The sequence below is a fragment of the Podarcis bocagei genome, assembly GCF_964188305.1.
Source record: "Podarcis bocagei genome assembly, chromosome: 3".
Classification (NCBI taxonomy): Eukaryota; Metazoa; Chordata; class Lepidosauria; order Squamata; family Lacertidae; genus Podarcis; species Podarcis bocagei.
Genome location: NC_138127.1, coordinates 110,687,212 through 110,703,937, shown reverse-complemented (window position 1 = coordinate 110,703,937; position 16,726 = coordinate 110,687,212). Strand labels below are relative to the sequence as shown.

General features: G+C 46.8%; 1 protein-coding gene across 1 annotated transcript in view; it reads left to right on the top strand.

The window, feature by feature from the left end:
- CLU (clusterin) overlaps positions 1 to 16,525 on the top strand; it is a 36,146-nt gene extending 19,621 nt beyond the window's left edge. The window contains exons 3-9 of the mRNA XM_081188696.1: positions 103 to 251; positions 3,680 to 3,847; positions 6,071 to 6,512; positions 8,773 to 8,886; positions 11,266 to 11,492; positions 12,847 to 13,028; positions 16,276 to 16,525. Coding sequence (XP_081044822.1) covers positions 103 to 251; positions 3,680 to 3,847; positions 6,071 to 6,512; positions 8,773 to 8,886; positions 11,266 to 11,492; positions 12,847 to 13,028; positions 16,276 to 16,282 — 1,289 coding nt within the window. The 3' untranslated portion in view covers positions 16,283 to 16,525. The remainder of the gene's footprint in view (positions 1 to 102; positions 252 to 3,679; positions 3,848 to 6,070; positions 6,513 to 8,772; positions 8,887 to 11,265; positions 11,493 to 12,846; positions 13,029 to 16,275) is intronic.
- Positions 16,526 to 16,726: the final 201 nt, after the last annotated feature.

Genomic DNA, 16,726 nt, shown 5'->3' with positions numbered 1-16,726 from the left:
TTTGGGAAACCCATTCCTTCAAGATGACCCCACGAAACGGGAAGCGATTTCTTTCTGCCTCTGCCGGCCGTTTTCTGAAGTGTTCGAGTTTTCTTCCCACAGAGATGTCTGAAACGGGAAGCAAGTTGGTCGACTCGGAGCTGGAGAATGCCATCAACGGCGTCCGGCAGATGAAGGTCCTCATGGACCAGACCAGCAAGGACCACCGGGATATTTTGAACGCTTTGGAGGACACCAAGAAGCAGAAGGAGGTCTGTCTGCACAACTTGCCCCCAAAATGCCCCACTCTTGCAAAAGATGCAACTCAAAGCTGACCAGCAGCGCCTTTGGGGTGAGGTCAAATTACTGCAACCTTGCAACAGCTTGACCTCGCCCCCAAAGGTGCTGGTTTTGACATTTATTTCCCCCCCAATTTTTTTTTATTGGTTTTCCAAATTTATAACAAACACAACAACAAACAAGAAAAACATTACAATATTGAAAAACAAACCAACAAACATTTATCCTAACAGTAAAAATTCCAGTTTTGTTACCATTGTTGGGTGACTTCCTCAAATCCCCCTAGCTGAGTTTCCATGTAACTCATTGTAGCAATTTTCCAACACTATTTTCATATAAAATTGACTTGTTCAATTAACATCTTTCTTTCTTTTCATTTTGACTTCTAGCCATAGTATTATACAATTTCACATCTTTAAATCCTAGGCCAATTTGGTACTCACAAGTAGTTCTATTTAAATTATCTTAACATATTTTATTAAATAATCCTTAAATTTCTTCCATTCCTCTTGATACTCCTCCTCCATCTGGTCGTGGACTCTTCTGGTCAGGTCGGCTAGCTCCAAAAAATCCATCATCTTCATCTGCCATTCCTCCACTGTTGGTACTTCTTGTGATTTCCAATTTTTGGCTAGCAAAATGCTAGCTGCAGTTGTGGCATACAAAAACAATCTGACATCTTTCTTGGGCAATTCCAAACCTATTATTCCAAGTAGAAAGGCTTCTGGTTTCTTAATAAATGTGTATTTCAACATTTTTTTCAATTCATTATAAATCTTTTCCCAGAAGTCTTTCACCTTGGGACACATCCACCACATATGGTAGAAGGTACCTTCTTTTTCTTTACATTTCCAACATAGATTATCGCTATTGTGTTAAATCTTTGCTAGTTTTACAGGGGTTAAGTACCATCTATACATCATTTTCATAACATTTTCCTTTAACGCCGTACGTGCAGTGAACTTGACCCCTTTCCTCCACAACCTTTCCCAGTTCTTCAAACGTTATGTTATATCCGACATCTCTTGCCCAATCTATCATCACAGATTTAACTTCTTCATCCTTTGTGTGCCTCTCCAACAATACATTTCCAATGTAAAGAAAAGGAAGGTACCTTTTATCACATGTGGTGGACATGTTCCAAGGTGAGAGACTTCTGGGAAAAGATTTATAATGAATTAAAAAATATATGTTGAAATATACATTTACTAAAAAACCAGAGGCCTTTCTCCTTGGAATAATAGGTTCTGAACTGCCCAAGAAAGATGTAAAGTTATTTTTGTATGCCACAACTGCTGCTCGAATTTTAATAGCCAAGAAATGGAAAACACAAGAAGTACCAACTGTGGAAGAATGGCAGATGAAAATGATGGAATATATGGAGCTGGCTGACCTTACTGGAAGAATCCGCGACCAAAAAGAAGAGGAATACCAAGAAGAGTGGAAGAAATTTAAGGACTATTTGCATAAATACTGTGATATTAAAAATTAGAAATTACTTGAAAGTACCAAAATAGGGCTAGGATTAAATTAAGAGTTAATCAAATAAATAAGATTTTGAACTTTAAGGAAAGTTTAGAAATTTTATTTTAATTGGAATACTGTGGGTTTGTTTTTTTTTAAAAAAAGATATCAGAAAACTGCTACATTTTAATTACAAGGAAATTCAGATGGGAGGGCTCAGAGGAAGCCCAAAATATGTTTATGAGGTTAGAAGTCTAATTAATTAATTAATTTGTGTTGTTTAGGGTGTTTAGGTATTTACGAGTACCTTGTTTTTACACTCTTTTTTTGTTTATATTTGTGATCTTGTCTTTTTTTTCTTTTTGTTTCCCCCCCTGTTTTTCTTTTGTTGTGATATGTGTTATATCTGTAAGAAACTTAATAAAAATTATTAAGTTAAGTTAAGATGGATTTATATCTATATTTTAGGATAGAGATGATAAAGAAAACAGGAAGACACAATGAGAGATAAAGGAGGTGCTGTGGGATTGGTGGAAGTCAATGTCTTGTTGTTTTAGTGTTTATAATATTAACTTGTAAGCTATGGGCTTGTTTTGTTTTTGTTGTTGTTTTTTTAGTTTTCAAATGTTGATTTTTGTGCATTGTGTATTGTTACTTTTTGATATCTTTCGTGTTGTTGCTGTTGTGTGCAAAATACTAATAAAATTTATTTTTTTAGAATTTTTTTTTTAAAAAAACACACAATACATTTCCAACATTTATTACTTCTCTTTTTTTAAAAAAAAATATTTATTAATTTTCCAACCGTTTAAACACAACAAAACAGAAAAACAAAAAAACAAACATAAGACTAACAAAACAAGACACAAACCATTTAAAACACAAAACAATTTCAATACCTTAACTTTCATTCCCTTATTTCCACGACCTCCTCACACCTCCCTTTTTGTATTCCACTTCTGTTAATTGTTTCAGCAATTCCTTTCCATCTTCCTCTGTTTTCTATCCTATAATTATCTTAACATATTCTAACCTTATTTTTCCCTTTAATACTCTATTAATCTATTTATACTTAATATCCTTATAGCATTTCTACTAAAGCCATATAACTTCATTCCGACATTTTTCTAACATTCATTATTTTTACAGTATTTCTATAAATAGTCTTAAACTTTTTCCAGTCTTCTTCCACCGACTCTTCTCCCTGGTCTCGGATTTCTGCAAGTCGTTTCCGCCAATTCCATATAGTCCATCAACTTCATCTGCCATTCTTCCCGAATAGATAAATCTTGTGTCTTCCAGTACTTCGCGATGAGTATTCTTGCTGCTATTGTTGCATACGTGAAAAAAGTTCTATCCTTCTTTAACACCAATTGGCCCACCATGCCCAGGAGAAAGGCCTCTGGTTTCTTCAAAAGGGTATATTTAAATACCTTTTTCATTTCGTTATGAATCATCTCCCAAAGTGTCTTAATCCTTTGAATGTTAGAATGATGTTTGATTGAAGTTAAGCGGTTTCTAGCTGTAATGATATAAAAGAATATGGAAAAATTGGATTTCTAAATAAGTAAAAATTTAATGTTATAATATATTAAGATCAAAGATCAGGATAATAAGGAGGGAAAGAAATTGCTGAATTAATTAATTGAATTGGAATACAAAAAAGGGAGGTATGAGGAGGTCAGGGAAACAAGGATATGAATGTAAGATATGGAAAGGTTGATTTTTTATTTTTCCTTTTTTTTCTGTAAGTGTACTTATTCTGTATTTTTCTTGTATTTTTATTTTTGTCTTTTACTTTTGTATTTCTTGTTTTTATGTAATTCCTTTTTCTGAAACTTTAATAAATATTTTATAAAAAACAAAACAAAAAACAAAGTGTCTTAATCCTTTTCCCTCTTGCAAAGAACTTAACAGCCCTGTTTGGCTTTTGTAGGAAGCTCTCCTCCTTGCCCAGGAGACTGAGAAACAGCTGAGCGAGAAGGAGGTCTGCAACGAGACCATGTTGGCCCTCTGGGAAGAGTGCAAGCCTTGCTTGAAGCAGACCTGCATGAGGTTCTACACCCGGACGTGCCACAGCGGAGCCGGTCTGGTCGGCAGGCAGGTGAGCATGTCAGCTGGGTACCCCAAGAACCTGCCTGGAGAACCGGGGCAACATCTGATACGGAAAGATAAATATCTGGATGGGGCCAGGCGGGGCACACAGGGTCGGGCATGGCAAGTCAGCCGGAGAAGGCTCTGTCCCTCGTCCTCCCTTGTTGCGCCAGGGGCTGAACGGGGTCCCCAGGAGTGGGCATATGGAAGAAAGTCCTTAAGGTACCCAGACTCTGCAAACTATTTTGGGTTTTAAAGGGGTAAAGCAGCCTAGGGCTGGAGGTTCTGGTCGCCTCGCCTCTGAAAGGATATTGAAGAGTTGGAAAAGGTTCGGGAAAGGGCACCCAGAATGATCTCATGGGGATGGGGCAGCTCCCTAATAATAATAATAATAATAATTCATTATTTATAACCCCGCCCATCTGGCTGGGTTTCCCCAGCCACTCTGGGCGGCTTCCAACAAAGTATTAAAATACAGTGGTCTGTGTATAGTGAAGGCGCCAGGCGAACTTCCCTGGGGAGAGCATTCCACAGATGGGGAGCCACTGCAGAGAAGGCCCCGTTCTAAACTAATGCAAGATGCTTCTTCTTAGAGCTGATGTCCAGGGGCTGTGGGCCATTTGCTGCCCTTGTTCAGGATGGAGGGACCCTCTTGGGTGCAGAGCGGACCCTCTTGGTAGTTCCTCCGCCTCTGGGGGCCCCAGGGAGAGACAGACTTCTCCATGGGACTCTCTCCTCTTTGCCACCCTGACCTGTTCCTTTTGAGGGGAATGATTTTAGGAACCACCTTATTTTCATGGCTGTAAGCTGTTTTATGGGACATGGGTGGCGCTGTGGGTTAAACCACAGAGCCTAGGTCTTGCCAATCAGAAGGTCGGCGGTTCAGATCCCCGCGACGGTGAGCTCCCGTTGCTCGGTCCCTACTCCTGTCAACCTAGCAGTTCGAAAGCACGTCAAAGTGCAAGTAGATAAATAGGTACCACTCCGGCGGGAAGGTAAACGGTGTTTCCGTGTGCTGCTCTGGTTCGCCAGAAGCGGCTTAGTCCTGCTGGCCACATGACCCGGAAGCTGTACGCCAGCTCCCTCGGCAATAAAGCGAGATGAGCGCCACAACCCCAGAGTCGGCCACGACTGGACCTAACGGTCAGGGGTCCCCTTTACCTTTTTAAGCTGTTTTAAATTCATGATGCTAGTCTAGCAGGCCACTGGCCTGATCCGGCCTGTCTCTTCTGATCTTCTTATTACCGTATTTTTCGCTCTATAACACGCACCCGACCATAACACGCACGTAGTTTTTAGAGGAGGAAAATCCGTAGGCATGCCACCCGTAGGCATTCCCTCCATAACACGCACAGACATTTCCCCTTACTTTTTAGGAGGAAAAAAGTGAGTGTTATGGTGCAAAAAATACGGTATTTATTGAGTTTATATACTGCCTTATACCCAGAGGTCACAGGGCAGTTCACAGAAAACCCCCACAAAATATATAATCAGAATAAAAACAACACCCCAATAACACCCCCCCCCCCAGAAAAGAGCCATGTTTTAAAAGGGCATAGGATGTGAATCAGATCAACCAAAGGCCTGCTTAAAAATGAATGTTTTTTCCTGGTGCCTAAAGGTATGGCGCTGTGGGTTAAACCACAGAGCCTAGGACTTGCCGATCAGAAGGTCGGCGGTTCGAATCCCTGTGACGGGATGAGCTCCCGTTGCTCAGTCCCTGCTCCTGCCAACCTAGCAGTTCAAAAGCACACCAGTACAAGTAGATAAATAGGTACTGCTCCGGCAGGAAGGTAAACGGCGTTTCCGTGCGCTGCTCTTGATCGCCAGAAGCGGCTTAGTCATGATGGTCACATGACCCGGAAGCTGTATGGCGGCTCCCTTGGCCAATAAAGAGAAATGAGCGCCGCAACCCCAGAGTCGGCCATGACTGGACCTAATGGTCAGGGGTCCCTTTACCTTTACCTTTAAAGGTGTATAATGAAAGCGCCAGGCGAACTTCCCTGGGTAGAGCATTCCACAGATGGGGAGCCACTACAGAGAAGGCCCCACTCTCGTGTTGCCACCCTCTGGACCTCTCGAGGAGGTGGCACTCGAAGGAGGGCCTCAGAAGATGATATTGGGGGGTCCGGGTCAGGTCATATGGGGAGAGGCGGTTCTGAGCCATTTCAGGCTTTTTAGGAGTAGAAGCTGAAAGGATGTTCTGGGCTTTTCTCTGCTCTCACTGCTCCAGCTGGAGGACTTCCTGAACCACTCCTCGCCCTTCACGATCTGGGTCAACGGGGAGCGCATCGACTCCCTGAAGGACGCAGACGAGGACCAAGGGCAGCGGTTGGACGACTTGGAGGAACGCTACAGCCTGGTCGAGGGTGGCGTGGACGACCTCTTCCAAGAGAGCACCCAGGCCTACGGGCAACTCGCCCCCTTCTTCCAGTCGCCCTTCAGCGGCTTCCGGGACATGTTCTGGGGTCCCATCCGCAGCATCCGCCTCCCGGGGTCCCGCCTGGCCCGGGATGTGTCCCCTTTCCCCTCCTTCCCAGGCCAGTACCGACCCCACCAGGACTTCCACCAGCTCTTCCAGTCGCTCCACCAGATGACCCAGCAGCTCATGGAGGGGGTGCAGAAGGGGCCCGGCGGCCAGTGGCCAGGGATTTCCCTGGGGAGGTTCCCGACAGGTGAGTGGAGATCGCGGGCAGGTGAGCAGGCCTCCGACACCTGTCCAGAATTGCCTGCCTGCTAGGCAATCGATATAGGACATAATAATAATAATAATAATAATAATAATAATAATAATAATAATAATAATAATTATTATTATTATTAATAATTTACATCCCGCCCACCTGGCTGGTTTTCCCCAGCTATCCTGGGTAGTGGTCTGTTAAACATTAAAAGAAAAAGGGGGAAAAAAGAACAGTGCTTAACCAGAGGTACCACTTTACCACTGTAGTCTGTTAAACATTAAAAGTTTCCCTAAACAGGGCTGCCTTCAGATGTCTTCTAAAAGTCAGATAGTTGTTCCTTTTGGCATCTGGTGGGAGGGCGTTCCACAGGGCGGGTGCCACCACCGAGAAGGCCCTCTGCCTGGTTCCCTGTAACTTGGCTTCTCGCAATGAGGGAACCGCCGGAAGGCCCTCAGCCCTGGACCTCAGTGTCCGGGCAAAACGATGGGGGTGGAGACGCTCCTTCAGGTATACTGGGCCGAGGCCATTTAGGGCTTTAAAGGTCAGCACCAACACTTTGAATTGTGCTTGCAAACGTACTGGGTGCACAGTGGTGCCTTGCAAGACGAAAAGAATCCGTTCTGTGATTCTCTTCGTCTAGCGGTTTTTTTGTCTTGCGAAGCAAGCCTATTGACGGATTAGCGGATTAGCGCTATTAGCGCTATTAGCGGCTTATCTGCTGATCGGATCAGCTGATAAGTGGCTTAGCGGCTTAGAAAAAGGGGGGGGGAAGGAAAAAAAACCAGCAGGAACTCGCAAGACATTTTCGTCTTGCGAAGCAAGCCCATAGGAAATACGTTTTGCGAAGCACCTCCAAAACGGAAAACCCTTTCGTCTAGCGGGTTTTCCGTCTTGCGAGGCATTCGTCTTGCGGGGCACCACTGTAATTGTTAATTTAACCTCTGGGAAAAACTTTGGAGAAGCGATTTGAAGTTTACAGCATGTTATTCTTTGAAGAACTACTTGAAAATGATTTACAGATGGTATTTAACTCTGAGTAGGCAACGCGGGTGGCACTGTGGGTTAAACCACAGAGCCTAGGACTTACTGAGCAGAAGGTTGGCGGTTTGAATCCCTGCGACGGGGTGAGCTCCCGTTGCTCAGTCCCTGCTCCTGCCAGTTCGAAAGCACGTCAAAGTGCAAGTAGATCAATAGGTACTGCTCTGGCGGGAAGGTAAACGGCGTTTCCGTGCGCTGCTCTGGTTTGCCAGAAGCGGCTTAGTCATGCTGGCCACATGACCCGGAAGCTGTACGCCGGCTCCCTCAGCCAATAAAGCGAGATGAGCGACGCAACCCCAGAGTCTGTCATGACTGGACCTAATGGTCAAGGGTCCCTTTACCTTTACTAGGCTTGCTTAAATGTATAAGACTGAATCAGATAGGTACTGGAGATGCAAAGAGGTTCTTTCATGTGTGGTGGACTTGTAAAAGGGTAAAAAGTATTAGGAAATGATCCATAATGAATTGAAAAAAATGTTTAAAAGCACTCCCCCCCAACCCCCCCCAAGTCCTTTTTGTTGGGGATAATGGAGACAAGTAGAAAGTGTAGTCCCCAGCCTGTGGGACCTGTGCTTTTTGACTTGTTTGCAAATTATCTAGAGCCCCGGGTGGTTAGAACCAAAAGAGGTTGCCAAGAGCTGCAAAAGGAGTGAATGGGTGGCAAAATGGGAAATGCAGTTAGATGTTGACAAGTGCAAAGTGATGCATGTCGGAGGGGGTAAAAAAATCTTAATTTCACACCTGCACTCGTGGGGTCTGAACTGATGAACCAGGAACGAGACCTTGAGGTTGGAGTGGATGGTTTGGTGAGGAGGTTGACCCTGTGTGTGGCAAACACCATGCTAGGAATCATTAGGAAAGGAACTGGAAATGAAACTACCAGTATCGTGATGCCGTATGCAATGAGTTGGGTCAGTGGGTCCATGTCGCTCTATACTGCCTGCACAGACTGGTAGCATACACGGTTTCAGGCAGGAGATACGTCCAGCTCCAGTGGGGATGGAACCCGTGCCCTTCTGCTTGCAAGGCAGCTGGCCTGGTGCTGAGCACCCAGCAGCCCCCTTTTCCCATTAGGATGGGGGCGAGGAAAGCATTACGATACTTGCAGTTCCCCTTGGCTTTAATGGAAGATGCCAGTTTGTGTCTCGGGTGCATCAGGGAGGGACTAGAAGCCCCCGCCATTAGAGTCACCGTCTCTCTCCTCCTCTGCCAGGGGCCCCCAGTCCTGCGGACGACCGCCTGGTGTGCCGCGAGATCCGCCGCAATTCTGCCGGCTGCCTGAGGATGAGGGAGAAGTGCGAGAAATGCCAGGCCATCTTGGACGTCGGTGAGTCGGTCAAGGCTGCCTCTTGATTCATGAAAACAACTTCCCTTGGGGGGGGGGCAGTGTTCTCTTTTTGGGTTGGAGCCCCCCCCACCCCACCACTGTCCATTCAGTTTTCTTGTTGTTGTTTAGTCGTGTCCGCCTCTTCGTGACCCCCTGGACCAGAGCACACCAGGCCCTCCTGTCTTCTGCTGCCTCCCTCATGCTGGTAGCTTCGAGAACACTGTCCAACCATCTCGTCCTCTGTCGTCCCCTTCTCCTTGTGCCCTCCATCTTTCCCAGCGTCAGGGTCTTTTCCAGGGAGTCTTCTCTTCTCATGAGGTGGCCAAAGTCTTGGAGCCTCAGCTTCAGGATCTGTCCTTCCAGTGAGCACTCAGGGCTGATTTCCTTCAGAATGGAGAGGTTGGATCTTCTTGCAGTCCATGGGACTCTCAAGAGTCTCCTCCAGCACCAGAATTCAAAAGCATCCATTCTTCGGCGATCTGCCTTCTTTATGGTCCAGCTCTCACTTCCACACATCACTGCTGGGAAAACCATAGCTTGAACTATACGGACCTTTGTTGGCAAGGTGATGTCTCTGCTTTTTGAGATGCTGTCTAGGTTTGTCATTGCTTTTCTCCCAAGAAGCAGGCGTCTTTTAATTTCGTGGCTGTTGTCACCATCTGCAGTGATCATGGAGCCCAAGAAAGTAAAATCTCTCACTGCCTCCATTTCTTCCCCTTCCATTTGCCAGGAGGTGATGGGCCCAGTGGCCATGATCTTTGATTTTTTGATGTTGAGCCTCAGACCATATTTTGCGCTCTCCTCTTTCACCCTCATTAAAAGGTTCTTTAATTCCTCTTCACTTTCTGCCACCAAGGTTGTGTCATCTGCATATCTGAGGTTGTTAATATTTCTTCCAGCAATCTTAATTCTGGCTAGGGATTCATCCAGCCCAGCCTTTTGCATGATGAATTCTTCATATAAGTTAAATAAGCAGGGAGACAATATACAGCCTTGCCGTACTCCTTTCCCAATTTTGAACCAATCAGTTGTTCCATATCCAGTTCTAACTGTAGCTTCTTGTCCCACATAGAGATTTCTCAGGAGACAGATGAGGTGATCAGGCACTCCCATTCCTTTAATAAATTGCCATAGTTTGCTGTGGTCGACACAGTCAAAGGCTTTTGCACAGTCAATGAAGCAGTTTTCTTACAGTTTTCTTACAGAGCCTGAATTTTGGGGTCAGGAGCTGCAATGGGTTTGGAGTAGCTTTGCAGGAGATGGGCCACTTAGTTCTTCCTCGCCTGGATCGCCCAGTTCTGGGTGCCAAAGATGGGGAGGGTCTGTGCCATCATAAAATCAGAAAGTTGGAAGGGACAATGAGGGTCATTTAGTCCAACCCCCTAAAATGCAGGAATCATTTGCCCAAAGTGGGGCTCAAATCCATGACCCCAAGATAAAGTATCTCCTGCTCTACTGACCAAGCGTTTTGCTCTGAATCAATTGCTTTTGAAAATAATATTTCATTGACAATTCCTTATTGTTTCACTGGGGTGTCTAGTAAAAAAAATAAAAATATTGCGGTACGGCTTGATTTCATATCCTTTACACATAAGGAGGCATGTGGAGGTCATTCCTGCTTGTGCTAAAGTATGGGTTTCATGAAAATACAGTCAATAAGACACAATAAACCCATGTTCTTTTATTTTATCATATCTTATTCTGATTGTCTCTCTGTTCAAATGATGTGCACATGATAAGACGGCAAGGGAATTAAGATGAACATTTTTGTCTGATCCAGCCAATGTATTGATAATTACTGGGGTGTTCCCCCCCCCCAAATATTTGGAATATTCTCAAACATATTCTGCTGTACTCATGTTCCGTGCATAATGAGGCTGCATAATACTTCTTTTCCTGGCATATTTTCTCTCTCTCCTATTCTTTCTGTAAATTTTTCCTTTTCTTATACAGTGGATGCTCGGGTTGTGAATGTGATCCGTGTGTGAGGCACGTTCACAACCCGCAGTGTTTGCAACCTGCAGTGTCGCGTCTGCGCAAGTGCGGGTTGCGATTCAGTGTTTCTGTGCATGTGCAAAGTGCGACTTCGTGATTCTGCGCATGCGTGAGTGCCGAAACCCGGAAGTAACCCGTTCCGGTACTTCCGGGTTTCGGCGCGTCTGTAACCCGAAAACACGCAACCTGAAGCGTCTGTAACCCGAGGTCTGACTGTAATTTTAAAATATCAGTAAAAATTATATGGGGGAAAAAAGATGAGGGTGTTTTGCTCTGGATCCTTCGCTTTCCAGAAGGATCTTTGATCAAAGATTCTGTGCTCCACAATTTTATGATTCTATTATTCCCTCGACCTTTGCTTCCCTGCCTCCAAACCTCCTCCAGATTGCTCCCAGACAGACCCGGAGCAGACCCTGCTGAGAGAGCGTTTTGAGGACGCCCTTCGACTGGCGGAGCGCTTTACCCGGAGATACGACGAAATCCTCAAGGCTTTCCAGGAGGAGATGCTCAACACCACCAGTCTCCTGGACCAGCTCAACCAGCAGTTTGGCTGGGTGTCCCGCCTAGCCAACGTCACGCGGAATAGCGACAAACTTCTGCAGGTCACCATGGTGGGTATCTCCTTGCCCCTGTGCCTAGTCCGCCCATAATGCTCTGCCATGCTTTGCTCAGCCTAACTATGGCTTGTTTGCATGTGTGGATGCAGCCAAGCACACTGACCATGGTTTGTTTTTGTAATGTGCATGGGTTGCTCGTGCGTAAGTTGCCGCCTCTCCAAGCTTTGTTGCCTTGCTAAACCTTTCAGTCTGGGCAGCCCAACATAAAAGTTGTTTGACACCCAGTCTCCTCCTACTCTCTCTGTGCGGAAGTCTTCTGCGCAGGGTGGGCGTGGGTAGCGAAGGATCCGTGCTCTCCCTGCTGGTGTCCGGTGAAGAGTCCTGGAGCCCTCTCGCCGATTCCCCCATCAGCCCCTCTATATCCCTGGTGTTGTGCTGATTTGCTTCCCCATCTGCGGAGCTGTCTCTCTCCCTGCTGGGCCCTTCTCCAGCATCATTTGAGAGCTTTCCCTCCGCCTCTAGCTCCGATGTCAGTTCCCTGACAGTTTTCTACCAGCAAACCATGGTTTGTTGCCTTACGGACCATGGTTTAACAGTGGTTTGGCATTATGTCCAAACACAAAAACCTTGCTTAGTCATGGTTGGTTTTTGTTGTTGTTGTTAGTCGTGGTTGTTTGTTGTTGTTGTAATTTACAGTGGACGCTCGGGTTGCGAATATGATCCGTGCAGGATGCACGTACGCAACCCACAGCGTTCGCAACCCACGTCTGCGCACACGTGGGTTGTGATTCAGCGCTTCTGTGCATACGCAAAGCAAGATTTAGCGCTTCTGCACATGCGCGACCGCCGAAACATGGAAGTAACCCATTCCACAACCCAAAAGTTGTGGCTTTTGTTAATCTTTAGGTAGATTTTTGGTACAGGAAACAGAGTTCACATATAGGTGGTAAAATGCCTGTCTTTCCTTTTACTGCCTATTTATGACCTCTGGGGTTTGCTAAATGCATTCCTCCTGGATTCCTGTTTTATTTAGCCTAAAACATGTATGCATGCTCAAAATAGGAAATAGTTCTTTGTAGTTAAGAAGCTTTCTCTGATCGGACTTTGTCCACACGTGGGGATTTTCTGAAATGCTCAGGGGAAATCTGATTGGTTCTTACAAACGCTTTGTAGAAGTTCTTTTGTTAATAAGAACGACCTGGGCCAGGGAGTGGGATGCGCACTTTCTCCCAGGGTCTTGCTGGTCAAGCCTCTTGTCTATTGTCTTAATTGGGGTCCAGTCCTTCCTTTGCCTTCAGAACGCAACACCGGTCACAGCTGGGAGAATCCAGTGTGCAGCAAGAACTGCCTTCTGAATCGCTTGCATGTGCTAAGAGCCATTGATCTGCTTTTGCCCCTCTTCTTCAAGGTGGCGACCAAAACTTCTGACCCTGAGGACCCAGCCCAGCCGTCGGACACACAGGTGACCGTCCAGCTCTTTGACTCTGAGCCGCTGACCCTGTTGGTGCCGGGGGACCTGGAAGTGAAAGACCCCCGATTCATGGACCTGGTAACCAAGCAGGCCATCCGCCAGTTCAAGGCCAATGAAGTGTAAGTGTCCAGAGGGCTCAGTAGCTAGAGCCATCCGCCTTGCAGGGGAAAGGTTCTGGGTTCGAAATGCGGTGGCACTTCCAGGTAGGGCTGGGGGAGAGACTCTGTGCCTGAGACCCCAGACAGCCATGGCTGCCAATCCGTGTAGACCAGGGTTTCCCAAACTTGGGTCTCCAGCTGGTTTTTTGGGGGGACTACAACTCCCATCATCCTGAGCTAGCAGGGGATGATGGGAATTGTAGTCCAGAAATAGCTGGAGAGAATGCATTGTGGAGTAGATCTGGTCCCATTTTTTAAGCAGGGGTTGGATGGCCACCAGGGATGGATGCTTTTAGCTGAGATTCCTTTCTTGCAGGGGGTTAGACTAGATGACCCTAGGGTGTCCCTCCCATCTTGTGATTCATTATTCTTATCCCCCTACAGGTACAATTCCCAGAGTTCCCTGTGAATGATTGATTGCTAAAGCACTCTTTTGGCCACATTCACACCATATCTTTAAAGCACTATTTAGTTTATAAAAACTGCTTGATTTAAAATGAGAAAAAGACCGCAAAGTGGTTTTTTAAAAAAGATTAAAAAATTATTGACAGAAATTTCAGACTTTTGAAAAGTTAAAATAACGGTAGACCAAACAACAGACTAACTAGATACCATTTTAAACAGTAATAGCTTCCCAGAAATAATTCTGGGAACTGTAGTTTAAGGGCGCTGAGCATTGTTTGGAGATCCTTATTTCCCCCACAGAGCTACAATTCTCAGAGCGATTTATGGCTGAACCATCCTTCCTTCTCCACGGCGAACTCTGGAAGTTGTAGCTCTGCCCTCCTAAATAGCTCTGATGCCCTGAGAAAACTACAGTTCCCAGGGTTCTTTGGGGCCAGCCGTGACTGTTTAAAGCGCTTCCATAGCGGCTCTTTCGGCTCTACGATTCAGGACCGCGGGAGGGGGGTCTCGCGTGGGATCGGAGTTCGCTCACTGGCGCGTTCCATCACGTGAACCCCCCCCCAGCACCCAGTCCGAAGGGGTCCAGCCCAGACACAGGGCTACTTAACTTTTTGGGGGAAACCGAGCCCCTTGAGCTGTAGCCAAGGCAGATGGCGCAGGCTCCCCCAAGAGGCCATGCCTCAAATTGGGGGCTCCAAACGGTGTGCCCCCCTCTCAGAAACGGACTGGGCTCCATGGGGTCTTCTTAGGGGGCTTCCAAGGCCAGGGGCAGTCTACCTGGATTCCTAGCTTCCCAGGGGTATTTGGCCGCTGTATTTGGCTATTCACCGTATTTTTCGCTCCATAAGACGCATCTGACCATAAGACGCAGCTAGTTTTTAGAGGAGGAAAGGGGGAAAGCCCCCTTTTTTTGAGGATCAGCTCAAAGTTGTTGAGCTTACTTTGCAAAGGGAAAAAATCCTGTTTTTATGGGGTTCAACTCACAGTTCTGCAACTTCTTTAGGAAAGGAAAGGGAGCCGTTTCTACAGTTTCCAGACAGATAATCTAATCAGCCAGTCCCATGTCGCTGGGGAAACAAACAGCCTCCGTCTGCAGAACATTCAAAAATGGAGGCCTGGGCAAGGGAGCGGGGCCAGAAAGGCATAGCTGTCAACCGTCCCTTATTTGGCAGGAAACTCCCTTATCCCAGCGCCATGTCCCGCTGCTGTCCCTTATTGATGATGTCCCTTAATTTCCTGGGTTTCACGCTCGCCCGGCTTTGGACGGAAGCAGCGGCTCGGGGTCCTCCGAGCGAGAGAGAGAGCGCGCACAAGCTGCCGCGTCTCCGTCTCTCCCTTTCCCCCTCAGGGGCGCATTGTGAGGAGACGGGTGGCAGCGGTCGGGCAGTCAGCCCCTCTCTTGCAAGACTTCTGGGCACCACAGTTCAAGAAGGACACTGACAAACTGGAACGTGTCCAGAGGAGGGCAACCAAAATGGTCAAAGGCCTGGAAACGATGCCTTAGGAGGAACGGCTAAGGGAGCTGGGCATGTTTAGCCTGGAGAAGAGGAGGTTAAGGGGTGATATGATAGCCATGTTCAAATATATAAAAGGATGTCACATAGAGGAGGGAGAAAGGTTGTTTTCTGCTGCTCCAGAGAAGCGGACACGGAGCAATGGATCCAAACTACAAGAAAGAAGATTCCACCTTAACATTAGGAAGAACTTCCTGACAGTAAGAGCTGTTCGCCAGTGGAATTTGCTGCCAAGGAGTGTGGTGGAGTCTCCTACTTTGGAGGTCTTTAAGCAGAGGCTTGACAACCATATGTCAGGAGTGCTCTGATGGTGTTTCCTGCTTGGCAGGGGGTTGGACTCGATGGCCCTTGGGGTCTCTTCCAACTCTATGATTCTATGATTCTATGACTTCTGCTGCGCTGCCAGGGGAAGCTGGAGGCGGGAGCGGCTGAGGAGGCAGCCTGAGGGAGGAGGAAGAGGAGGGGATGGGGAGGGACGCAGATGGGCGGCGCCGCAACCGATTCATGCCAGGCTCGCGGGTGGTGTGGGCAAAATCTCTGTCCCTCCCTCCCTGCCTCTCTCTCAGGCGGGGAAGGGCTGATGGAACTCCTCGCTCCAGGACAACGGCAGCCCCGACGTGCTGCTTAGCATCCCCTCCGACCAGTGCAGCATCTTTATGTAGTAATTTCCCCCTCTGCATCCCTTTCCTAACTCTATTTTTATAAATCATTTGTCCATCCATAGTTCAAATTTTTACTACAAGTTTTCTGTCAATCTTACCAATGTATGTAACTCTTGACAATAGCTTTTCAACTAAATTATAAACTTTCCCCATTCTTTATGAAAGAGGTCCTCTTCTTGGTTTCTAATTCTGCCTGTAAGCTTTGCCATCTGGACGCCGTTCATCAGTTTTGTCTGCCACTCTGCTTTGATCAGAGTTGTAGACCCTTAGGATCATCTAGTCCAACCCCCGGCATAACACAGTCAGTCACAGCCAAAGCAGCCTGGCTCCATCAGTGGCGGCTTTATGTATAAGCTAAGCCAAAATCCCTTATTTTGGCTGCCGATCCCTTATTTTCGAGGCTGCTGGCCCCTTACTTTCAAATCTGTAAGTTGACAGCTATGCAGAAAGGGAGCCAGCAATCGGCCACACATTCATTCCATAAGACGCACAGACCGTAATTCGTTCCATAAGACGCACTTGCTTTTTAGGAGGAAAAAGGTGTGTCTTATGGAGCGAAAAATACAGTAGTTCTTCCGCAACAAATAACTTTCTCTTTTCCCCTTCTCTCTCCCCCCCTTCAAACAGGGAGTAGCTTTGCCTCCCCCCCACCCCGCCTGCCCCCCCTGGATCTCAGGCCACGACAAGGGAGAGAGAGAGAAGCCATAGCCTTCTGCTGTTCCTGCTGCCAACGTTCTCTTAGCGCACCTCCGAGGACCTTCGCCCGCCAAGCGCTGTCCGTCTGTCTTAGTAGTTTACACTGTACCGCCTGCCCTGTTTTTGCTGCTGGGTCTTTGCCGATCCGAACCCGAAATAAAAGATTATATTAGGCCCAATGCTCTGGGACGTATTGGTGCTGTGTGTGCTTCCTATAGGTTTGGTTTTCTAGAGGAAAAACCTTAGGAACAACTTTCTGAGACTTTCTGAGCCGTTCGACTCCCTCTGAAAGTGGACCTTCCTTCCCTGGAGGTTTTAAAACAGGGGTCCGGTGGCCGACTGCCGAGGGTTCAGTAGCTGCGATTACTGCATTGCGGAGGGT